At 45.2% G+C, this 26749-nt stretch overlaps 1 protein-coding gene across 1 annotated transcript in view; it reads left to right on the plus strand.

Annotated features, from left to right (window-relative positions):
* Positions 1–4745: 4745 nt before the first annotated feature.
* LOC119382798 (neuroendocrine convertase 1) overlaps positions 4746–26749 on the plus strand; it is a 45626-nt gene continuing 23622 nt past the window's right edge. Inside the window, exons 1-8 of the mRNA XM_037650654.2 lie at positions 4746–4935; positions 16643–16747; positions 17138–17248; positions 17315–17423; positions 23132–23169; positions 23235–23311; positions 24077–24165; positions 25476–25544. Of these exons, the coding sequence (XP_037506582.1) occupies positions 4783–4935; positions 16643–16747; positions 17138–17248; positions 17315–17423; positions 23132–23169; positions 23235–23311; positions 24077–24165; positions 25476–25544 (751 nt within the window). The 5' untranslated portion in view covers positions 4746–4782. The remainder of the gene's footprint in view (positions 4936–16642; positions 16748–17137; positions 17249–17314; positions 17424–23131; positions 23170–23234; positions 23312–24076; positions 24166–25475; positions 25545–26749) is intronic.

Below are 26749 nucleotides of genomic sequence, written 5' to 3' on the forward strand. Positions count from 1 at the left end.
GTCAGAAGGTGCGTTGAACACTGCTGTCGTCCAATATGCCTTTCTCCAGTTTGGATTCATTTCTCAAGTTTCCCAGATGCATACTTTCATAACTGAATCGAAATATGAAAGCTGCCTGGGGCTTGATTTACATGACCATGATTTACATGAGCATGATTTACATGACCAAGTCATGTAAATCATGCTGCACATGACCAAGTCATGTAAATCATGCTGCACATGACATGCGTGTCATCATTTGCACGTTATAACCTGTCATTATGTTCGTCATTAACTCTTGTCACACCATACCAATTTTGGTATATATGGAATTCACGGAATGGCCGCAAGAGCACCAAGGCCGTGGAATGTAAATCATGCTGTTCATGACATGCGTGTGATGATTTTCATGTTATGACCTGTCATTTATGTTCGTAATATGGTCATGTTATGCCATAGTAATTTTGATATACACCCGATTAACCAAACGGCCAGGAGAGCACAAAGAGGCGGCTAGATAGATAGATAGATAGATAGATAGATAGATAGATAGATAGATAGATAGATAGATAGATAGATAGATAGATAGATAGATAGATAGATAGATAGATAGATAGATAGATAGATAGATAGATAGATAGATAGATAGATAGATAGATAGATAGATAGATAGATAGATAGATAGATAGATAGATAGATAGATAGATAGATAGATAGATAGATAGATAGATAGATAGATAGATAGATAGATAGATAGATAGATAGATAGATAGATAGATAGATAGATAGATAGATAGATAGATAGATAGATAGATAGATAGATAGATAGATAGATAGATAGATAGATAGATAGATAGATAGATAGATAGATAGATAGATAGATAGATAGATAGATAGATAGATAGATACGCTCAAAGTCGCAGAAGTTCGCTAAGAAATGCTTCGCATTTAAAAATGTCCCGGGTTCGCTTCTATCCGCTTTTTCAAGTTAGTTGTACACTCCTCTTAAATATTTTTTTTTCGCTATGTTTCATTTTCACTATACTGTTATTGTAATGACTTGCCATGTGCCATATAGGCAACATTTCATTTATATTCCTTGGTATTACGTGCCAAAACCAAGATATGATTACGGGGTACGCCGTAGTGGTGGCCCAATTAATTTCGAGCACCTGAAGTTCTTTAACGTGCACCTAAAGATAAGTACGCGGGTCTTCTTGCATTCCGCCCCCATCAAAATGCGGCCGCCGTGGCCACGGTAATCGCACCCGCGTCCTAGGACTTAACAGCGAAACAGCTGAACCTCTGAGCTACCACCGCGGGCAAAGCGACATTTCGATGGATGTGCACCGGATTTCCCGTCCGATCGCCCGATACAAAGAGCAAGGCATCATTAATAATCATCATCAACAAGTTATATCCTCTAGCGGGCCCGCGCCGGGCCTGGTCATGAACACGCGCGCCCTGGATGAGTTTAGTAATGAACCGGGCCCCGGCAGGGCTCGGGTTGGGTTCGGTCATGTACGCCCGGGCCCGGGCCGGGCGGGCCGAAAAATCAGGCCCGTGCACTGCTCTACTGTATGCGCTCTTCAGAAGTTTCAGTGATTGAGCCTTCAGCTATAACACAGAGTTCAAGTGTGTAACGAAACCGTGCGACCCATCGTGGTCCTGATTTATCAGCTATCTCAACAAAGCTGTATTACGTAAGCGAGATTTTTCATCTCATCACGTTGCTTGCCACGCATAGTTATGTGAAAGATCTATGGCTTCTCGAAGTTGTTGATTAGATTTGTCGCGATACATCTTTGTGGACGGACTGCGAGGTAACAGCAGCAGCAAAGATTCACGTGAAGCTTCTACGGTGAGTCATACCAAGATGTGCAAGGAAAACGATAAAACTAAACTTTTTTCCTCCCTTTGACCAAACTCCTAACGAGACAAGCCATCATTTCGATATGCAATTTCGAAAGTATTCTAATGCATACCTGCCAAGTTTGGAGAAACGGAATCCGGGAGATCTACTCAACGGGGGGGGGGGGTGCTGCGATAGCAATTACAGTGAAACCTCGGTGATACGAATCCCACGGGACCACCAAAAATATTCGTATCATGTGAAATTCGTATCAGCAGAAAGCATGGAAAATTAACATGCGACAAAAGTATGTCCTTTTAGACAAAAGGAAGCTGGCGTACATTTTCATTTATTGTTTTTCAGGGCTTCAGCAACGTCAGGAAGAACCCTGAATGATTGTCAGTGAAGTTTTTAGATGTCGGCAATCATACCAGCACTCGTAAATATGCGGCCCGTACGCGAGTATTTAATAAATGAACCATGTGCGTTGTGACCCGCGACAATAGTAGTCCCTTCCAAATTTTAGTATGCTTTTTTGCATGACATCGGAGCACGGCAGCGAAAGTAACGAGAGAAGCGCTTTGACGCGATGGATCAAGGCCACAAAATTACAGAACCACGGTGCTGTGTAATGATTTTGTTATTGCGGAGGTGTTGCGGATGTTTTTTGCGAGAATTACAACCGTGGCAGCAAAGTGCGACCTCAACGGTCGCGCATGTTGAGGCGTGACTCCTTCGCAAAGACCGTCCTGGTCTTCTTTCGGTCCTCGTCCACTTTTCATAGGATGTCTGATACACGAGGCAGGCACGTGTAAACAGTACAACTACAGCAGCCCGCGTCGACGCGTTAGAAAAAAAAAGCATGGTGCTAATGTCCTCTGTAATCTAAACGCGAAGGCACACGGAGGCACCTAACAGCCTCAAAGATTTGCGCACACAATCTCGGAGGCTGTGACGCGTCTCTGAAGGTTTATTCTGACCATAAAAAAAAGTGTTTTTCTTACACCATGATTCTGACAATTTGGCGGTGCGGCGCGTATGCCCACGCTTACGTTCCCGCGCTCGCACGTGCTTGGCGCGTCTTCCGCAGCAGTGCGGAGAGCACCTCTTCGTACCTGGGCGGTGGCGTGCGTTCGTATCAAACGTCGCTGGGTGAAAATCGGTTCGCAACAACCGTACTCTATTACACTGCAAGTCTATGGGCCTTGGCCGGGACCAACGAAAAATTCGTATGACCCCGTAATTCGTATGAGCTGTGATCGTATCACCGAGGTTTCACTGTATATGGACACTGTCAACGGGATAAGATCGCTTACGCATCGTCTGTTTCACGTGCGAGTAAATGCGCGCTAGCACTAGGAACGAACGCGGTTGAAGCAGAGATGAAACGACCCGGCCGTCACCGTCGCGCGAAGGGCACATGCGATAACATCGCTCCGCGTGCGAGGCCTGTCGTCCCTTGCTTGCCAGTTATTTCGTCGGGCAAGGGACCATAAGGGGCGCCGTTGAGACGGGGACGGTCGCGAGCGCTGGCGAACACGCCACCTCGACAGACATCGGTAACGGCTACCCTTTTAAGTGCTGGGCTCTCCACTTAAAGCAGTAGTGACACAAAATTTTGAAGGCGAGATAACTTGTCAGATAGATTTTTGTGTACACAAATGCATCATCTACGGAATAATAACGGCTGATATAACCTATAACACATTTAGGATCAATTTTTAAATTGCGTGTAGCGCATCTGTACGCAAAACGTCCCACCTCGCGTCACCGTGACGCACGGGGCGCGCAATGCAAAACAGGATTTCCGGGAGATTTTCCTATGACCCGTACAACCGGGAGAAACATTCAAAATCCGGGAGTCTCCCGGGTAATCCGGGAGACTTGGCAGGTATTCTAATGGCACCTGAGACGCATCGACGACAGTAACTATAACTAAAGAGTGAGTTGACTGTTCTTTGCTAAGTTCTTGATAGTGCTTGGCTAAGAATAGCTACTTGGTTAAAATGTGACAGCCTGCTATGACGGCGCTTGTGATGTGATGATTTTGATGGAGATTCTATCTCTGCGCATGTACTGCGTTTTTGCTGGTCTTCTGCGCTGAGCCTGTGTTTCATATACGTTGCATTCTCCGGGATAATCCACTGCTTGTTAGTTTACTGCCTTGTCTGCCGTGCTCTTATCATACAGTCTTAACCGTTGTTTCTTCCCGTCCTATTGACTGTTCTTTGCTATCAATTAAGATGTTTCCTATATGCGCAATTTTTTCAGGTAGGAAAGTTAACGGGCTATATAGATGCTGAGTTACCTATCTTTACCATTTAAGGTCGAGATAAGGAAGGTATGCATCCTTTTCTACTGAACCAAAGCCCAGATATTGATGCCAGTGGCGTAGCCAGAAATTTTTTTCGGGTGGAGGAGGGGTTGTTCAACCATACTTTATGTGTGTTCGTGTGTGCGTTTGTATGTGTGCGTGTGAATATACACATGCAAAATTGTAGATTTTCCGAGGGTTCGAGCGCCCCCCCCCCCCTCCCTCTTTCCCACTCTCTCCCGCCCCCAGCCCCGGAACGCCAGTGATTGCTACATTTATATTGTCTGGCTCAAGTACAGCTTGACCAGTCCAGTCATGTAAAACAATGCTCTCATTCCTAAGTGACACGTCCTTCTCTAAGACGCCAAGCAAATCATGTTATTCCACTCCCCGGCGTGGCAAGGTTTTTCGCGCACTGACCTCGAACAATGAGGCATTGATATTGGGGATGTGATGTGAATGAAGGATTGGGAGAGGAGGAAAATAAGCTCGTGTGTGCGAGAGCATGGAGCGCGTAAGGCGAATAGGCGCCCACGTAGGCGGCGCCGAAAGGGAGCGGAGGCGGCGCGCGACGAGCCCGCCTCCCTTGAAAAGGACGCGGCCGCCGCACTCGTGCAACACAACGTCTGCGGCAGGCATGCGAGCAGCACTGCAGCTCCTGGTGGCAGCGACGCATCTTATCGTGGCGACGCAGGCCCACTACCTGAACGCGTGGGCTGTCCGCATCCGAGGTGGCCGACAAGTAGCTGACCAACTGGCGTACGAACTGGGCTACGCGAATGTCGGACCGGTGAGTGATGACGGCCTCCCCAATGATGACCATCATCGGTATATCTTTATGCCCACTGCGGAAGGCAGACCTCTTCCAGCGATGTCCATTTACTTTTGTGCCTTGAACTACAGATAACTCTGAGTTATATCTGCAAAAGTTCCTTGTTTTCCTATTATCTCTGTCATCTTCGCTTTCCTGGCGGCCATTCTGTAGTTATAGCGGACCACTACGATGATGAGTGCTACTTACTGCGGCAACGTCGAACCAGGATGTGTTACATCATCACTGCACCGTCATCAACAGATGGCACATCGCTAACTCACGGGTGAGGTAATGAACGCTGAAAGAAAGGCCAGTTGACTACATGAAGACTGGGATGAACTCCTTGTGCCCAGCTCGACTGTGCTGGTCACCTTAGGCCTTGCCAACGTGAGTACGCGCTTACGAAAGAAAAGCTTTATGAAAAGCTCCTGGACCACGAAACTCATCATTCATACGTACCCTTTGTCATTGGCCAGCCGGCTTGACTAATCATATATGTCTAGCATCCGGATTGGCTGAAACTTTCTCTTACGCAACATTCTAGGTCAAGACTTTTTTTTTGTGCGTGTGTGTGCGTGCGTGCGTGTGCGTGTGTGTGCGTGCGTGCGTGCGCGCGCTTGTGTGTGTGTGTGTGTGTGTGTGTGTGTGTGTGTGTGTGTGTGTGTGTGTTTGTGTGTGTGTGTGTTTGTGTGTGTGTGTGTGTGTGAGAGAGAGAGAGAACACGGACCCCGCTCGTCAGTCGTGTATTCCCGGCAGCTGCCGTCTTGTTTCAATGGCTGCGGAGCACGCCCTTGCGCGTAAACTTCGATGCATTCATGAACTGGTTAACCTCCCAGTTTTTCCCCGCTCCCTTCCTTCCTTCGATGCATCGGTTTGAAAGACTTGCTTAGTGGTACTGGGTGATTCCACGAGAGATCGAACATGCCTGTCCGGTCGCAATGTTTGTTTTGCCTGGGTTTTTTATATGTTATGTGGGCACATTCAAAGTACACGGAACTGAAAATTTTATTTCCGAGAAACGGCTCCCAGCGCGCCAAAAAAATATTTGAAGGTGGCGGCGCGGGCCTACTGTTTCTGCTCACTGCAATGTTTTCGGATTTCACGGCCGAATTTATCGCGAACTATAAATGATGTGTCAAAAATTTGTTTTGTTGGTTTTAATATGCATTACTGTGAATTACATCCATGCTTTTATTATGCCGTCCTCAAAAAGAAGAAAATGTGAGAAAATGGCAAACACGGCCGAAATCAAAAAAGGGTCTTTAGTTTGAGGCGTCTTGGCGCCTTTGCTATTGCAAACAGAAACTTGAAAACAGCGTCAACTATAGAAAAGAGCCTTTGCAACATTTATACGGAAGATCATTTTCCCACGGGCAGCGCAAAAAAAGAAAAAAATAGTTAACGAAGCAAGTTTTTTCAAAAAAGTACATTTTCAAAAAATAAAATAAAAAAAACTCCGGTCTCAATTTTGACGACAATTTTTTATCGAAGAGCTCTTATGTCGGCGAACACACGGTTTTAATATCATATGTCCTCATTTGCTTTGTTTACGAGATATAACTGGCCAAAATGACCCTTGCTGTGTGTGCTCACTTCAGTGCGACTGATGGTTGTTATTAGCTTGCATTGTACGTAAATCGCAGTTTTAATTATTCTGCTGCAGCAAAACCTTGCTCTGGTGGCTTTTCGTCAAGAAAAATGTGTTCTCAGATTTTATTTGTGGCTAGCGTGTGCAAAAGTGGGCTGCTGCCGCCCTCTAAAGGGTGATTCCACGAGAGATCGAACATGCCTGTCCGGTAGATATTTTTGTTTTGCCTGGCTTTTTTTATATGTTATGTGGGCACATTCAAAGTGCACGGAACCGAAAATTTTATTTCCAAGAGACGCTCCCAGCGTGCCGAAAAGATATTTGAAGGTGGCGGCGCGGACCTCGTGTTTTTGTTCACTGCAATGTTCTCGGATTTCACGGCCGAATTTAACGCGAACTATAAATGATGTGTCGAAAATTTTTTTGTTGGTTTTAATACGCATTACTGTGAATTACATCTATGCTTTTTTTCCAAGTATTTCAAGGAGCCTTTGCAACATTTATGTGGAAGATCGTTTTCCTACAGGCAGCGCTAAATAAGAAGAAAATAGTTAAAGAAGCGAGTTTTTTTCAAAAAAGTACATTTTCAAAAAATAAAAAAACTCAGGCCTCAATTTTGACGACATTTTTTTTTGTCGAAGAGCGCTTATGTCAGTGAAAACACCGTGTTAATATGTATGTCCTCAATTGCTTTGTTCACGGGATTTAACGGGCCAAAATTACCCTTGCTGTGTGTGCTCACTTCAGTGCTATTGATAGTTGTCATCAGCTTGTATTGCACGTAAATCTAGTTTTAATTATTTTCCTGCAGTAAAACTTTGCTCTGGTGTCTTGTAGTCAAGAAAAATGTATTCGTAAACTTTATTTGTGTCTAGCGTGCGCGAGGGTGGGCTGCTGCTGCTCTCTAAAGGGCTAAATCGTACGCAGTTTGCAGCTTATAACTTCAACTTACCCCGCCAGTATTCGCTAATCAGAAGCACACGAGACACCGCGAACACATGGTTTAGGTCACGTTGTCAATACTCCCCTTGCACACAGAATAAAGCATCTGTATGCAGCGAAGGCCAACTTAATCTGTAACTAAATGCCACAATCAGCAGGCGCGCTGCCATGCAGTTGTGTTCTCACTGCCTGCTTGCTTCCCTTCCATTACCTTCATTGTACGCTCTAACCAACTTCCCCATTCGACGCACACTGTGCCTAAACAACATTTGTAAAAAGTTAGCTCAATCATTTCCGATCCATTTATTTCACTTCCCGCTATCACATGCTTTCGGCGTCGCAGATAACGTCTTCCTGTATCATCTCGACCTTTACCTCAGCGTTTCAACAGCCAGAAGACGTGCGGTGCGGCATGATTAAGCCATGAGTGGCCGAAGCTGCCCAATTGGTGATGTTTTGTTGGCACTTTACTAAAGTGATTTCCCACGTCGAGAACGGCAGAGGTCATTGGTGGCACCAGACGGAATTATCCTTGGTTTTGATAACGAGTGTGGCCTACAAATTAATTATTACAGCCCAAAGCGCTTAGACACCCTTGGTCATAAAATGTTAAACCGTGAGCAGTTCTGGAAACGCATTCATGACAGCTGCGCAGATGTGGGATAATTTGTGCGGCGCCGTTCAGTATAAACGCTTCGACTTTCTCTAGGTCCATATAGCTGTTCACTACACGCGATGCCCGCGGCCCATGGCTAGGTCCTATTATTCTGGGCCGATTATTTACGCGTTCACAAAAAGAAGATTGCTGAGGAAAATTTTCGTTGCGCAAATTTTCTTTCTTTGCTCTTTTTGTTGTTGCCTACCTCCAGAAGCTACTGTCATATAGGCTGAGGATCTTCGCGACACCTGCGAGGTCTGCTAGCATTGCTTTACGCTCCTCAAGGAAAACCTGTCTACATCTAACCGCGATTAGGTAGATCAAGCATTTCTTCAGGAAGAAGAAGCGATTGCTATATTCAACAGGCGCGCCCATCTTTTCTCTGATGATTGTAGACGAGGTTGCAGGCTGCGAACTGCGTACGCGTTAGCCATTTAGAGGGCGACAGCAGCCCACTTTTGCACACGCTAGACACAAATAAAATCTGAAAACACATTTTTCTTGACGGAAAGCCACCAGAGCAAGGTTTTGCTGCAGCAGAATAATTAAAACTGCGATTTACGTACAATGCAAGCTAATAACAACCATCAGTCGCACTGAAGTGAGCACACACAGCAAGGGTCATTTTGGCCAGTTATATCTCGTAAACAAAGCAAATGAGGACATATGATATTAAAACCGTGTGTTCACTGACATAAGAGCTCTTCGATAAAAAATTGTCGTCAAAATTGAGACCGGAGTTTTTTTTCTTTTATTTTTTGAAAATGTACTTTTTCGAAAAAACTTCCTTCTTTAACTATTTTTTTCTTTTTTTGCACTGCCCGTAGGAAAATTATCTTCCGTATAAATGTTGCAAAGGCTCTTTTCTATAGTTGACGCTGTTTTCAAGTTTCTGTTTAAAATAGCAAAGGCGCCAAGACGCCTCAAACTTAGGACCCTTTTTTGATTTCGGCCTTGTTTGCCATTTTGTCACATTTTCTTCTTTTTGAGGACGGCATTAAAAAAGCATGGATGTAATTCATAGTAATGCGTATTAAAACCAGCAAAAAATTTTTTCACACATCGTTTATAGTTCGCGATAAATTCGGCCTTGAAATCCGAAAACAGTGCAGTGAGCAAAAACAGGAGGCCCGCACCGCCACCTTCAAATATTTTTTTGGCGCGCTGGGAGCGTTTCTTGAAAATAAAATTTTTAGTTCCATGCACTTTGAATGTGCCCACACAACATATAAAAAACCCAGGCAAAACAAAAATTGCGACCGGACAGGCATGTTCGATCTCTCGTGGAATCACCCTACTTCTGTATCCACTTTCAGAAAAAGCTGGTGAACGCGCGGGTTTTCCTTGAACCCACTCAGCGCGATTTAATGATACATCAAGGGTACCAAGACAGTCGTTCATCTATAGTTGGCGATGTTGTTCAGAATGCTTTTGCGAAGAAGTTATCGTTGAGCTAAGGCAGGCCACTATACCCCGAGTCTTGATCTCCGCAAGACAAGAAAATCTCGACAGCTCGCTTTTGACGGTTACGAGGACCGCATTTCGCTTCGATTCATCGACGATCAATGACAACTTGAACCTCGATAGCATGGTAATGCAATCTTCCCTGCGCAACAAAGGACCCCGTGTGCGATCGCTTTGTCGGGGAGAGCTCTGGGAAAGTAGCTCCTACGAGACGAAAAATTTTTGTGTAAAGTTCCTGAGATAATTGGAATAAAAAGTAACGAGTAACGTGACACCTCGCGTTACCGAAAAAAGGTAACGTAAGTACGTTACCCGTTACAGTTCCAAAATAGTAACGAGTACGTTACTAAGTTACTGAAAAAAGTAACGCGTTACCGGTAACGCCGTTTCTTGTAACGCGTTACCGCCAACACTGGACTCACTACAGCTTCGTTTGCTGCCGCGGCCTGCGATCGAACCCGCGACGTTAGATCGGAAATGCTCCTATCTGTGATAGCGAGGTGGTTAGTACTGTTTCCACGTTCCATTCCACTCGCTTTGCGTCCCCACTCAGATTCGCTCAAACAGGAGTACAGCAGTATAGTACACCGCTGCACAAGTGTTAGCCCAGGAGCCTCCAGTGGTGTACACAGCAAATAGTGCCTCCCCGTGCCTCTGTCTTCATCCGATACAAGCAACGTTCGTTCCAAGTCGTTGTATCCGAGAAAGCCTTGTAATCCCGTTTAGATTGGGCGGCTCTCGGGATGTTCTACGGGGCGAGTGATTCGACTAATTCAGACGAAGACCGAGCCACCGCGCGATAACGGCAAAAAGACGAGATCCCAGAGATATCGAGCCGCTCTGCTTTTTGTATGCTTGGAAGACGAACACATACAGCGCGGAAGTGCTTAGCTTGCAATGTACACTGTCTACACTCTTTTTACGCTGGAACTCTTTTGTACATACACTGGAATACCTTTTTTTTTTTGTACACTGGAACACTCTTTTCTGTCAGCTGGACAAAAAAGAGCGTTCCACACTCGCCGCCATGGCTACGAGCGGCGCTGGTTAACACTCCCTGGTTTGCATGCACATAAATGCCCGATAAAGTGGACGAGAAGACGACCGCCGCTGTAGCTCAATTGGTAGAACATCGGACGCGTTATCCGAAGGTTGTAGGTTCGGTCCCTACCGGCGACAAGTTGTCTCTTCGTCCACTTTAGTGTCTTCACATTTCTATCATGATTACTACACTACAGTTAAAAGACTACAATTAATGTCCCATATACCGTGCTTGGCTTCTTTGTCTGTTGTCTTTTCAGAACAGCGTTAATTGGAACGCCCTGTCCGTGCGTGCATGTGTGCGTTTTGTTTATCTCTCTCTCTGTCCTCTTTCCGACCCTTACTTCCCCTCCCCCTGTGCAGGGTAGCAGACCTGTTATTACTACCAGGTTGACCTCCCTGCCTTTCCTTTTCCTCTTTCTCTCTCTTTCTCTCTCGTCTATTGGTTTCATTAAGTTGCGTGTAACAAAGAAAACTAGCCTTTGATTCAGTCCCCTTTCGTTCTTTCTGGCCTGTATAAACTCAATAAGCACGCGAACAGTAATGCTGAGCATTTCTAACGCGAAGAATGAACGCAAGGCTATACCCTATACTGTCCGCAGGGTCATAATTATGTGCGTCCCTGCCAGACTAGCCACTTACGTCATTCTTTTTTCGTTTGTTTGAATAGGAACAGACCTTTTAGATCTACTGATGAGCTTCGTCAACAGCCTGTCCTGATAAAATTACGGTTACGATAAATAGAAAAGAATTAATAATGTGATCTGCTAGCAACCCTCTGAGCATTATCAAGTGACCTTTAAGCTTCTGACAGGAAAATCGCTGAAGGGATGCCTGAAGGTTACAACGTAGAAAAACATCTGACCGGTTTCTCCTACGTTTAATATGTTAAAACTAATAGAAAAGGTACTCTGCTACGGTAAATCTACTACATATAGATTTACGACCTTTATGTCTGGTAGTTTTGTGCCGAGTACAAACCGGATTGGTCTCAGGTTTCGTTGCGCTCATTCTGACTTGGAGTGCCGCATTGCTATGGCTTGCTCGGCAAAGAAGACAAAGTGCTGCTACACAGTGACCCTACAGCTAAGGCTATGAATGAAAGTATCTAATATCTCCTCTTACTGAGCAATACGGACAGTGACAATTTGACAAGATATACGAGTACTCCGTTGGGAGACATTTTTGAGAGCAAAAGAATATTATTTTAAATATCTATAGATGTTCCTCTCAATATCAATTAAAACTCTACGTGTTCCCCAAGAAGTACTTTCATATGCAACCATACTTAACATAATCTTGGACATTTTCATATATATTTTTTTTAATTTTCACGACGTACATATGTACTTTTAAACTGGTGATAATGCGCTTATTCCATCTTCCAAATGACAGCCATTCTCTTACCAGACTTTGCAGGGATACGTGTGTTATATACATCTCATTAAGCGTTAGTTCAATACATACACAACACAGGCCTTACGACGCACACATAGTACACACAAGCACAGCAAGCATTATGTCTTGTGGTCAAGCCTGTATCGCCATAGAAAAAAAAGGACAATTCTTGTACTTTCACTGACAGATCCAGGCCGGTGACCACAAAAAAGTTTTGATGCGAAAGCTCTTATAGAACTGTTCGCGATAGAAAAGCTACACGACATACATATGTACTTTTAAACTGGTGATATTGCATTTTTGATGCTGGACATCTTATTCGCGAAAGCGATCGGCCAATAGCGGACTTGTGAACAAAAACGTTTACGACTCCGGGTCCCCTTTTTTTAATTTCACTGTCATACAATCAATAATCTATGTTTCGTGTTGAATTCTTGAATATCCGGTTGCCATCTAACAAAAAGCTCAATAAGTGAAGGGTTCCAATTCAATTTTATTATTGTTCCCTAATGCAACGCGTGCCATAAAGGATTGCTTCGCAGACTCGGCAGCTCACGCTGTGGGTTATACAAGGATAATCTCGTAAAATGCATTTGCTTACTTTTTCTTTCTTTTTTTTTTTGAATTCGGGTACATTGTATTTCCTAGCATTGTATTTTCTTTTCTTTCTGTCCTCTTTCGTCTTCATGTACTGTGTTCTGTTTGCGCTGGCCATCATGAGTATATTCGAACGCGCCCGATTCGCTTCGTCAAAATCTGAAGTGCAACCAGTATACGCAGCGACGTACATGCGAAGTGATGAAAACAGCCCTATTTTTTCTGGGCGTCTCGAGTATCCTCCTTGGTGCAGTACACAGCTAATCGGAAGCGATCGGCACGTGGCCTCAACCCCTCGAGAAGTCAGTTTGCGCCACGCGCTCTGCAAAAGCTGAGCTTATAAGACTGTCGACGTCAGAGGCGGCGGCATCGGCTGTACACGTCAGCTGCGCTTGACGGCCGCCTACCAGGCGGGTGGGCGGTGGACCGGGCTCTTACGTAGCTGAAGGCATACATGAGGCCTATTCTGGATCTTCGGGCTCGGGTTCTTCGGAATGGGTCAGAGAAAAGCTGTTGAGACCTCCCGTCGATACTTGCGCCTTTGCACGCGGTTGTTTGCGCGGCCGCGTGCGTGTTTTGCAGGCCGGACGGATGTACAGCGCTTACACTCTAAGAAAGAAAAAAACAAAGAGAGTCGTGCGACTCTTTTTTTGTGAGTCCTGAAGCTTGACTTTGGAGGGACACGTGAACTCTCTTTGGAAATTATTATACTCTCTTCGTTGAGTCGTGGGACTCACAAGACAGTTAGCGTGTCTCTTTAAAGAAACACGGTAACTTTTAACACCCCTCAGGGATTACACACACGGAAATGCCCAACGAAGTGGACGGGGAAGCTCCTTCCGTCGTACTTCGATTGGTGGAGCATCGGACGCATAACCCTATAAGGTTATGGATTCGGATCTCACCGATGGAAAGGGTGATTTTTCATCCACTTCAATTCATTTCAACTTACGTCATTATTACTACACACTACAGTTAAAGACGACAATTAATGGCCCCTATGCTTTCCCTGGCCTAATGATCTGTTGGATTCATTTGGTTGTGTCTAACAAAGAAACAAGCGCCTCAAAATAAGTTAATAGGACTCACTGAAAAGGGTAACACGCGCTCTTTCTTTTCTTAAAGTGCATGTCCGCATACAAAATCGCTGCCCACACGTAGGCGTTGAATCTCTCTGCAGGCCAGTTCTCTCTAAAAAGCGTACAAATACACTCTGAAACTTATTGCACCCTTTGAGGAGTCTTTTTTGTTCCGCAACAATAATCCTCATCTGGCTTGCTTGCGTTTACTTTCCTGGAAACTCGGCGTTTGCCACTTGAGTGTATATCAAGAGTGCCATGTCACGCCGGTATATCGTGCACGTCGTTCGCAACCAGGAAGTACCGGGCGCTCAGCGTTAAGTCAAGAAAAGGCACGCAAGATGGATTACGATTACCTTTGGGCGACAAAAAGACGTCCCATAGGGTGCAATTGTTTTTAGAGTGTAGCCGCGAGTTCACTCTACTTTTCGCTTTCTGTATGTAGAACTCAATGGATATAAGTCGCTGTGAAGTATACATACACCGATCCTATAGCACGAAAGGAAAGATTGCCATCCACCTGACTGCCGAGCGTTGAAATGCCGGCTCAAACAGCCTATTCAGAAAGAAATTATAATAATTAGCAGGCAAGAAACACTCGCGTTGATCCGCGAACTCCCAAGCCATCGTCCTGAGAAAGCGCTGTACAGCTGCTAAGCAGCCGTGGAGTCGGGAGGCTATATAGTTTTGAACTTTACATTATTGACAGCCTCCTTGTGGGAAGAAAAGAAAACTTGTAGCTAATTAGAAAAGGCTACGCGACAATGTAAGCGTCAGTTACCCGAACACAGAAGAAAAATCAGCGTTATCTGCAAAACAGTGGCAAACGGCTCGAGTTAGAGGACTCACAATAGCGCTCGCGCTTCCCGAAACTCTGATTTATGAGCAGGTGCCGCGGTTAGCAACACTGCGGCGCTACAGTGGCGATTTCAATTTATTATCTTTTTCTTCACAACAGCACCCGTTGCAATATCGACCAACGCACGTAGCCCCACGTTCGAAGGCCAGCGATGTAAAAGGAAAATAACAACTCTACGGTGGCTCGCAAATAAGTGCAGAGCAAAACGTGCGCAAATAAAAAGTAAACAAGTATGTGCGCCAAGTATGTCCGAAATACATGCCCTCTTTTCCTGCATCTATGCGTCACGCAAACACCAAGAGCAACGCACGATACATCGCGCTGACGGTGCTTTGGGATCGAATTATCTACGGAACGCACGCCGCGGAAAGATTGATGAGGGTTCAACAACGCAGTGACGAGGCTGCGAACTCCATACCACGATGACGCAAACACCTCCGCGGCGCGGTGAAATATGTTCGCTCGTTGGAGAAAGGTCGGCGTTGCTCGAATGCATACAGGGACGTTAAAAGGATGATAAGCTGGACTAATAAACTACACCTTTGGTTAACAAAGGAAACGACAACAGAGTAGCGTAAATATGATATCCTCCCTCTCCTTTTTTTAAACTTGGGTTACAACGCCGCATAACATATTAACGAAGTTGTACGTAACCTTGTCGTAGTGTGGCTTGCAGATACTGAGTTATAGAATAATAGAATTTGTTGTCCATTATAAATTGTTCATAGTTTTAAGTTGGTCACTTTTCAAGTTCGCACTGCTAAGTATGCACTTTTAAGTGCTGTCTTTGTCTCAGGTCTAAGTCTCAAGTCTAATGTAGGTGGCGGGTATTAGCTGCATACGTGGGAGCTGGGCACTTCGGACACTGGCCTTCATATGGTTGACCCTCGTGCAACTGATGGCTGGTGTAAGGGTCGCCTCGACCCGAATCCAGAGAGAAATTTCTTCCACCCTATAAAGACAGTCTCATTCTGTACAGCAATGTTACCTAGCGCGAACATACACGAGATATGGCTGGTCGATGGAACACATCGACGAATCGGATAAGTTCGACTCACCAAGCAATGTTAATTACTGACAGAATTTCCGCCCATTTTCAGCACCTAACACAACAACTCACTCGCGCGTGTGGTGCTGCGTTATGAAACGTGTCCGAGCGATCGTGTTCGCCTATATGGGTGCCGGACTCTGAAGACGACCGGTAAGCATTTCGCGGAACGGTCCCGCGAAGTGGAAGCGCTATCGCGATCTCTGCATAACAGCGCTGGCGCGTTCTCTACGTCACGAAACAAAGGAGCACAGCGATTGGTGAGAAGTGCCTCCGTCGAGTATATCGCGACACGTGTGAAACAGGCATTGGCGGTGGCGAGAGGGGCGAGGGGTGCCGAAAATTGTCGTTCTACGCGACTTTTTGTCCGCAACGCGATCCGCCAGAACCTATAACCATCTAAGGATTCGCTGTAAAAACACGAAAGTTATTGAACGTACCAGCCACAACGTCACGCATGGCACATTACCTGCTCGCGACAAGTTAACAAGTCACTGGTAAACATTGCATTCCATATGAACCAAAAACTGAATATAAAGAGTTGATCACTTTTCATGAACATGATTTCATGATCACTTTCAAGAATTTCAAAATTGCTTTGATATCCGTTTTGTAAAAACATAGGTTACCGGCTTTGCTATTCGATCTCGAAATTAAGGGGGGGGGGGAAGCGTCTTTTTAATTTCTCCCGAAAATGAACAACCTTTGCAGCCAAAATGTCATCCTTTGAATGGTTTGGTTTGAAGAGGTGCAAGCGGGCGTATGTCACTCGCGCGTTGTTTGTCATTTCGTCAAGCATTAAAATACGTATACAGTGCTTAGCGATTCGGTCTGCATGGCGGATAGCGCCGGCTGCTATGCAGCCCAGGTATCACGTTTCAGTCGCTGAAAACTTACGTCACTATATGGCGTACATTAAACCAAAAGCGAAAGGCGTGAATGAGATTTGCGTGGTTTCATTCGTAGACGGCATACATGACCTGTTTGTCTCTCTAAATGGTGTACGCAGCTCCGAGGCCTGAAGGACACGTACCTGCTGCGAAAGATGGACCAACCTGAGCGTTCCAGACGCTCGGCACGAACGTTCACTAGACGGCTGACCGAGGACTCCAGGGTATCGGCAGTTTGACACTTTACGTGCAGTGCAGACGCTTGTTTCGTTTGTTTGGGGCGAAGGGGCGCCTGCGAATATGTGCATATGTATGAATCAGTCATCGTTTGCCAGCTGACACTGATGAGGGAGAGAGAGAGAAACAAGTGGGAGAGGAAGGCGGGTTAACCAGGCACGTGTTCGGTTGACTACCCCATACTTGGGAAAGGAGAAAGGTGGAATGATAGATAAGACGCAGGATAGGGGAATGAGAGTAGGAAAAGTTGCAAATGGATAGTTAGAATGAACAAGAACAAGGCGCGCATAATGCACAATATGGTCGCTTACACCCTGTTGTGTTTGCATAGAAATATTGCGCTTAAATAGGGCAATGGCTAGGACAAACGGATGCAGGTCGTGTGGGCCGAGCAGCAGATGGTGAGGCCGCGAGAAAAGCGAGGCCTGCCATCGGACTGGGAGACGCTGCGCTTCAACGACCCGCTGTGGAGCCGCCAGTGGTACATCGTGAGTGCACGCGGCGCCGCACTGGCGAGATTTGGCGATGATTAAGAGCGTCGTTCTTCCGTGCAGCACGACACGCGCTCGTCGCCAGAGCTTCCCGAGCTGGACCACCGGGTCACAAAGGTGTGGGACATGGGCTTCACCGGAAGGGGCATTGTCGTCACCGTTATGGACGATGGTGAGTCCCCCTTTTCGCCGAGCGGTTCGGTTACCTATATATATATATATATATATATATATATATATATATATATATATATATATATATATATATATATATATATATATATATATATATATATATATAAATATACACACACACACACACACACACACAGATATATATATATATATATATATATATATATATATATATATATATATATATATATATATATATATATATATATATATATATATATATATATATATATATATATATATATATATATATATATATATATATATATATATGTGAGATTTGAAAAGAGGAACGGGCGCAACTCAAGCCGTTCTCAACTATAACGCTGGTCCAACAAGTTGCGCTCAAACACACCCTGTTCAGTTATACATTTGAGGTATGCTTTAACTCAAGATTCCTTGTGATATGAGTAAGTGGCTGTTTAGTTAAGAAGGAGGGCAAGGAAGAGGGAAATCAGTAAATGATGAACGCACTGTAACTGTCTAGCTCGTGCGGCTGACACCTGAACGGCGGCCATTCATGGAACTTGAAAGAAAGAAAGAAAGAAAGAAAGAAAGAAAGAAAGAAAGAAAGAAAGAAAGAAAGAAAGAAAGAAAGAAAGAAAGAAAGAAAGAAAGAAAGAAAGAAAGAAAGAAAGAAAGGAATTGTATGATCTAGAAGAGTTTGGATGCGAGCTCGTTGGTACGGATTCATCTTAAAAACACAGCGCTTATTTAGACACGGACAGAAGAAACATCAAACGAGGACAGCGCCCGTCCTCGTTTGATGTTTCTTCTGTCCGTGTCTAAATAAGCGCTGTGTTTTTAAGATGAAATTGTATGAGCTTACGTAACGACAAATGCGTGTCGTAAACAGGATGTAGAACACAATGCGCCCCGATAACCGAAGCAACGGTTGACAAACAAAGCGTAGATGTTCCATTAGACATCAGACGCTGTAAAAAGGACAATTAACTTTGCATAAAAGGGACGTAGAGGTGCCACGTGTATCAGTGACCGATCCAGAAGTTGTTCATATACTGCACCCTGAAACCTGGATGACGAATAAGCTGAGGTATTATTTTATGTTGCGGCAGAGCGCCTTCTATAGTCGAAAGTCACGGATTGAATACGCGTATATTTTACGCCTGAAATCTCAGCAGCCAATAGCGTGCGTTCCGCGTTTTTTTTTTCTACGATACTTAGACTCGTAACGGAGATTAGGTCGAATACAATTCAACGCCTACGCCTGCACGCTCGAAAAGTGAGCTTTTCTAGACGCGGGCGCCGTATCTTTTCCGGCATTATGAACCATCGTTTTTCTTCCCACAATGCATTGTCTCTGCCGTGGAAGGCAGGGACGTAACTATCCATAGAACTAACTCACAAAAACGGACACAGTTTCAGTTCAGCGCACGCGTCTTCATTGCCACCTTCGTGTCAACTTCAGAGCAACTGAAAAAAAAAAATAATGATAAATCTGAGACTTTGCGTGTCAACATTACGTCATGATGATGAGGCACCCCGTAGTGGGGAACGCTGGTTTGAGTTTGACTGCAGTTATTTGACGCTCTCCAAACATAGCCTCTCCGGCAAGCTCCAGCAAGCAAGCTCTCCAAACGTGACCAAGATTGTCTGCCTCAACGCGCCGCAAAATGGGGAAATAAAGAAACGAGAGCCGTCATCAACATCGCCCTTGAGTCAGCAGCGCCGAGCAGAGCTAGCGGTCCAGTCAACGTGTCTGCTTGTCGGGCTAGAAGCAGCGCAGACGGCTTCGCAAAAGGGCCCATCCTAAACAGCATGCATTCGCCGATGGGATTCTCCTTTGTGCGGCACAGAGTTATAGGGCCCAGCAGAGGAGGCAGCTGGGCGCGTTTTGTAACAGGTTCCCGCAGAGTTGTCGCGGCCAGCCGCTTGGATTCGCGCACTCGAGTAATTGCTTGCCCCTCTATACGGGAACGAACGTGCAGCATAACACTGGAAGACCTAATCTTAGCCACCGCCGTCCATGGGAACGAGAGGGCGGCGCCAACGCCTTCAGGCCTGAAGTCGCCACCGGCTACTCGTCCCACGTGCTCATAACAAGTTCATCACTGTGGGGACTTGGCATATTGCAAAGCACTCTAAGAACAAAAAGAGTCCTTTGACTCTTTTTTTCCCACGTATATTATTCTCACATATATAACTATCTTTAAAGAGAACTAACAGACAATAATATCAAAGAAACGTCGGTCCCTGCCGGCGGCATATCTTTTCGTCCACTTTACTTTCCTCACATTTATATTCTAATTACTACAAAGAACGCCCCCTATACTTTCCTTGGCATTATTGTCTGTTAGTTCTCATTAATATTGTGTCTAACAAAGAAAAACGAGCCCTTAAAAGCCATCTTCTATCTTTAAAGAGGCACGTTAACCATATATTTTGGAGAGTTGCGGGGCGCATGACTTGTGGCGTTATTTGTCATTTCGTCAAGAGCTTATATACGTATCGTGCTTAGCGATTCGGCCTGCATGGCGGAAAGCGCGGACCGCTACGGAGCCCAAGTATCGCGTTTCAGTCGCTGAAAACTTAGGTCACTATATGGCGTACAGTAAACCGAAAACGAAAGGAAATGATTGTGACGGCGTATCCCTGTTGAAAAAAAAAAAAAAAGAATAGAGTGGCAAAATTCTGATTCCACGGCAACGGAAGTTTGATTTGTTTCGGAATGGGCAGCTTCTTCCTGATCAGACTATGTTGCGCAACTATCTCACGCTCTGTCGTCATGGCAAAGTCGATGTCGTTGCAACAGCCCTGGTTCCTCACGTTATAAGCCTAACGTTTGCTCGTTGCGACAAGCGCGTGCCGTGAGGATATACGTACGTGGGAGTCTGGCCGACTCATCACGCTGTAAAATATACCTCTCTTGCTTAACGTCGTTGCTTTTCGTAGTTTTATCTTTTTTTTTTCGTGGACGCATCGCGTATTCCATCCGGATTAATCAGTTCCATGAAACACAATCCTCAAAGCAATCTTGGTCCTAAAAGGTTACGATATTGGATTCAATTTTTCCACCCTCCTCTCTTCTAGTGCGGATGAGATTTATTGCCGTATATTAATTGTGTGATCCTATGAAGAAAAAATGAAAATTAAGTATACAGTAATAATGTTTATACCACTACCGAGCTTTTTTTCTTCTTTTTGTAGCAGGACTACGGAATGCTTGCTGAACTGGAGAAATAATACAGGTTCCGGATTCCGAAGCGCGGGGCCGAATCACTAATTAGAATGCGTGTGCGCCGCGAAGTCCAGATCAGCTATTTTTTATATACAAGATGCATGAACACAGCGAGCAAATTTCGTCCAATCATCTATTAATAAAAAGCCGCAAAACCATAAGTTGTTCGTTTTGTTTAGTTTTACCAGTCTTTCTCTAAGCCGCAATCTTGCCATTAAGGTAACAAAACCTGCATTAAATCTGCTTTACTGAATAAAATAATAAGCGAAAGTTATGGACTATATATCAAAATAATCTATACGGAGTGGTCAAGAAGTTGTAGTATTAATCGTCGGTGAAAAACCTCTATCTGTATTCAAGCGCTAACAAACAAAGGTTTGAAAGGTTATGCTGGCAGTCTCGTAACTTTTCATTCATCTCTCTTCAAACACCATCTATTCTGTTTACTGAAAAAAAGTGTAACACGACAAAAGGCAGAAAGATATGATACTAAAATGACGCCTAAATGACTTGAAATTAACAATCCTGTGAATGGTTGAAAGAAGCAGATATAATCAAACGAGATTACCTTAATTACATAATTAATGAGCTAACTAATTAATAACTATACATTATCTCTGCTCAGGCGAATGGTGTCAATACGATATGTGTTGCCGTGCAAATTGTATTGCTGCATGTTTGCTGGAGTGCAGCCTACCCGATGTGGTGCTACAAGTACAATCCTTTACGACTGCACAAATAAACTTCGTATTTATTAACACGGGCGCTTAGCCCGCGTTATGCCCCTGTCAACAAACGTGCACACCAATATGTAGCCCGCGAAAGCTGTCTTCTCCTTAAGCACAGAGGCTTCCACTGGTGCACGCTTTACAGGAATTGTATTCCGTCGGAATCGAACGATTTGGAAAGACGAGACATTAGAGCATTTTAGTTTGACGTTTTTACGCTCCGCTCCGCTCCGAGTTGGCCCGCTTAGCAGTAGCGGAGCGGCGGTCGACTTTTTGGTTTTAGTTATCCGTTCTCCGCTGCCGAGCAGATCTTTCGCAGTTGCAACGCCCTCTGGCCAAATTCAGCCTCGTTAAAAATGAAAAACAGTTTTGTCACTTTTACAAAGTAACACAAATCTGTATTACTCACTTGTTCACGCAGTATTCACACGTGCGCATGCGTTACCGGCCCATTTCAGGGAAAAAAATAAAGCGTCGACTTCAATATAGTCACGTACAGTCAGCGCTGTAGCATTCGAGATCCACTGCAATCAGTTTGGGCGCCAACACGGCAGCGATGTTTTCGTCATCTGTGCCGTCTTGTCTAGTTCGCGTCACTTTCCTTAATTCGGCTACTCGAAGTAAGTACAAATGTCCGTCTAATCCCAAGCCCTTTCGCGGCTTCCGCTGCGCAGACGAACGTGAAGCGGCCGTGCACGTGGGAAGCACGTTGAGCACTGGAGGCAGCCATCTTAGAATATGCGGGAAGTCGACGCACGCGTCAGGGAGGGCGCGCACATCGACGCCCCTCGCTAGCGGGAACGGGCTTACGGCTAAGCGGAGGACGCATGCACACTCGCGCCCCCGCTCCGCTTAGCTGCTGAGCGGAACGTAAGAACGTCAAACTAAAATGCTCTATTACCGCAGAAAAACCCGGGATCCAAGAAGTTAGCCTCTACTTCAAAGAGTCGGTCGTTATTTTTTTTTAAAGTTGCGATTTCGACCGAAAGGCGAAGCGTCGATAGCTACAGTAACGTATTTGACAACTACAGAAAGAAATGTTCATAAGAATCATCGGTTGTGTATACATTGCAACAGGCATTCAATTACCAAGTAAGCAGTGTTACCCGTCCACAGACCAAGCATTAACAGATATCACTCGATGACCATGAACAGTCGTTGCAGTCCCAACGCTGGCGTGAACAACGCAGGTAGACGAGAACCAACGCTTCGTGTTGGTTCACACCTGCCTGCGCACGATGAACAACTGCCATGCTATGATATATTGCTCTGTGGTGCCACCGGTATCGCCGTTACCGTCATTGCGCGCTCGCACCTAACAGAACTGATCGTACAGTGGCTGATTTAGAAGCCTAGCTGATGTTACTACTTTTCCTGAATTACTCGTTTACATAGCATTTGTATGACGACGAAAAATGAACAGGGACACAAGAAGAGGACACGCAACACATGTCTTCTTTTTCTTGTGTCCCCGTTCATGTGTATCAGTATGTACCAACAAGCTCAAATTTGAGCAGTGCTGAGCATTTGTTTGTTATGGTGCGTATCGTTGGTGTTGCAACGTTCCAAAAGAAAATTCTAGCCTATTTATAAACCATAACATTTCGAGCAGTGAGTGTGCATATTGTCAGCGCTTATCAGAGAGAGAGAAAAAAACGACTGCTAGCTTTTCTACTACGAATTAACTAGTTGGTATGATCACTCGATGACATTACCCATCCCTGTTTCCTGCTTACGGTTCGAACGCGAGTCATGCAGGACTGGAGTGGAACCACACGGATCTGGTGCAAAACTACGTGAGTGAGAGTTTCTATTTTGGCGCCATGATGGGCGACTGGAAAGTGTCGTGGTTGTGACACAGGCACCCGAGGCCAGCTACGACTTCAATGACGACGACCGCGACCCCTTCCCTCGCTACGATCCTCAGGACCTTAACAAGTAAGTTCTCACACAAAGAACGTCCCGATTTTTGTAAGGCTGCGACTGCATAAAGAAAAAAGAGAAGTCGAGATGCCAGATAAGCAACACGTATACAAGGAAAAGCCTCGTACAAACTTGTTCGTTTCGGATGCGGTCTTATATCAAATATTATGAGGTCATCGGGTATACATGCAGTATGAATACACTTGACGGCTATTCCGCTTACGCCCAGTTTACTGACTGAATAAATTGAGAATTTACCGTTATTGTCAGACGAACACAACCCAAGGACAGCAATCTTTCAAGTACGCATAGTACAGCCAGTGAAATTGAGTATTTAAAGGCGGGGCTGCTCTAGGACCGGGCCCGACGACCGACAAGTGTCCAAGCCAATCCCGCTCCGGTTCCCAGATACACCGACAGATGGCGTAGCTGCCTCGGTCGCAGACGAAGCGGTAGCCGCACACTGAAACGGGGAAATGAGGAAACGCGGCTCGAGCGGGGATTAGGGCCTCAAGTCACTGTAGCAGGGGCGGGTGTGGCAGGGTTGCCGCATGCCTTTTCCCGTGCACCTCTACTCTACAAATAACTTAACCACGGACACCCACACAAAATCACAAAACACCACACAAAAATAACGAGGGAAACAGGAGAACCGCATCTCCGCTATTTCCGCAGATTTCATAATGGGTGAAACTGGGGCGTTTCTTTTTTTTTTTTCAATGCCTGCATAAAACACCAACGATGATAGAATCGATAACGGTATATGTGATTCCTCCGCAGCCATGGAACGCGCTGTGCCGGAGAGATCGCCATGACTGCCAACAACCGGAACTGCGGAGTTGGCGTGGCGTACGAAGCACGCATTGGAGGTGCGCATTTTGGTACTACGCATGTATCATCGTAAGCTACTAAATGTTTAGCGAATTTGGCCTGTACGAATGGGAGATCTCGCATTGAGACAACACAGAAACTAATTATTAACAATCTCAAGAAAACTACACATAACGGTGTGTTATGCAGGAAGCACGTCAATCATCAGATTGACTAAGAGGGAATCAATCGACTGTGCAGGAACTCATTGTTACGTTATTGCGCACCAGTTTGAGGACGAAGACTGAACCACACGAACACAAGCGCAAACTTACAACTCCAGTTAAACTTACAACTGTAAGTTTGTGTTTGTGTTCATGTGGTTCAGTCTTCGTCCTCAAAGTGGTGCGCAATAACGTAACAATCAATATATACCAACTGCCCCAAGCAAGTACCCTTATGTGCAGAAACGTTTGAAAAAATGAGCGAACGCCAAGGGGGCAGGAAATAAAAAGACGGCTAATCAGAGAATTGGCTTATATTAATAGCTCAAGACTGCCATTTTTTTGTAATGATCACCAGGCAGTGCACTATGTCAAAAAGACTGGCTATGCAGAAGAACGCGAAAGAAACTACTTAAACTACGACTAACTTGATTATTCGGGGTGTAGGAGCCAATTCGTAATTCCTTGCTTGGAAACATTTCTTTCACTTAGTTCCGTGCACTGCATTCTGCAAGTCATTCGCCTTGGCACCTTGAATTGAAGGTAAACATTAGACAGAAGTCTGTCTGGTTGGGTAAGTAAACTGAGATAACTGATATTTATTCTCCAACCAAAGTTACGAAAACACGTAAAAGCCCGACGTTTCGGAACCAGCTCGGTTCTTTCCTCAGGGGGGACTGCGGCGGCTTGGCAGCGGCCTCTTTAAGGCACTCTCGCGGCGGTTAACGACCCCACGCATTACCGCGGAGCGTAGCCCATGCGCATACACCGGGGGGAGACATCCGAGGGAACGGTTGATCCCCTGAGGAAGGAACCGAGCTGGTTCCGAAACGTCGGGCTTTTACGTGTTTTCGTAACTTTGGTTGGAGAATAAATATCAGTTATCTCAGCCTTGGCACCTACATCTTGCATATCTATCGAAAATGTGTATGACGTTGCCTCAAAATCACCACTGCTTTTGGCAGCGGTGACTACGTAAGTCTACGTAAGGATACGTAAGTTATTTTGTTTTCTATTGCACGCTAAGTAAATAACTCAAAAGCAGTGACGCAAGGATGTACGCTACAGAACGCGATATATTACTTGCTTGCGTCAACATTACTTTATTGACGCAAGCGATAATTGGGTAACGACGTATCGCGCAGGTATCCGCATGCTGGATGGTGACGTAGTGGACGCAGTCGAGTCCACGTCGCTAGCGTTCAACGTCGAAGGTAAGCAACTCACTTTAAAGGACTACCAACACTAATATTCTGTCTAGCTTTTATTCATTTTATTGCGATAGCAATTATATGGACAGTCTCGGCTGGATTTTGCCGTCGCCGTCGCCGTCATGCACCGTAAATGTATGTATATATATATATATAAAAGCCCCAAAGAAAAATAATTCAGAAAAATGCTTCCGAAGCGCGGAATCGAACCAGGGACCTATTGCTCCGCAGCGAGTGGCGCTAGCCACTTCGCCACGGAACGCAGGTCCTCCGCATAGCTAACGGCGAGCGTTATATACACACCCTTTGCCGCTGGACGGACTCGGAGATGGCCGGCGCTCATAAGCGTTTCTTCATTACCAGCGAGATGGCGCTAGGAGCGCGACGAGCGCATTTAAAAGTCGTCGGCGAGCTCGCTCGCTTCTTCTTATATTTGCGCAAGGAGAACCTTGGCCTTCTGCTGTCTGCTCGCGCGGTTTTCTCATGGTGAGGGCAAGAGGGATGTTTCAGGCTTTAACCGTGATGTCCGCGCTCATGTTACGGAGCGCCGCTAAACGACGCCGCTAAACGAACAAACAGAAGATGAGCGCGAACTATCAAGTGTCACAGCTAGTGATGCAGAACTCTCGATGGTACTATCGATACTATCGATAGCTGAGTCACTATTGAACTATCGATGGTAAGAGATACTATCGATAGCGCTATCGATAGTATGTACTATCGATAGTTTAAAATCAACAGCGCGAACTCATTGCACCATAAACTTGGTTTCCCGCGCGTGTGGTACATAGTGGAGCCGGAGGAGCAGGCTGAAGGGTAAGAAAGTTGTCATGCTTGTGTTCTTCACCAGAGTCCTTCGCTGACACATGATCATAAAGTCAAACTATGCAGCTGTAGCGGAAAGGAAGCCGTTACCTGGGATGGAACTGTGCGGCTTCAGTTTTATATTGCATTTTATGATTTCAAAGTAAAAAAAAAATTATCAAGAACAAAGTTTGGTAATTGTAAGATGTAACTGGTTGCTTTTAAATATGAATTTATTGATGGACATATGCCGTCATTTTCACTGCGCAAATAATCTCTTTCGCCAAATATTTGCTCATAAATTAAGCGAAGATGTAGTAGGCTATCGCTAATAGTTTGGCAATTTGTCCAGCCAGCAACAGCATCGTTATTCGCACCACTATGGATAGTTTGTCACGTGGTTG

Source organism: Rhipicephalus sanguineus, chromosome 2 (genome assembly GCF_013339695.2).
Source record: "Rhipicephalus sanguineus isolate Rsan-2018 chromosome 2, BIME_Rsan_1.4, whole genome shotgun sequence".
Taxonomy (NCBI): Eukaryota; Metazoa; Arthropoda; class Arachnida; order Ixodida; family Ixodidae; genus Rhipicephalus; species Rhipicephalus sanguineus.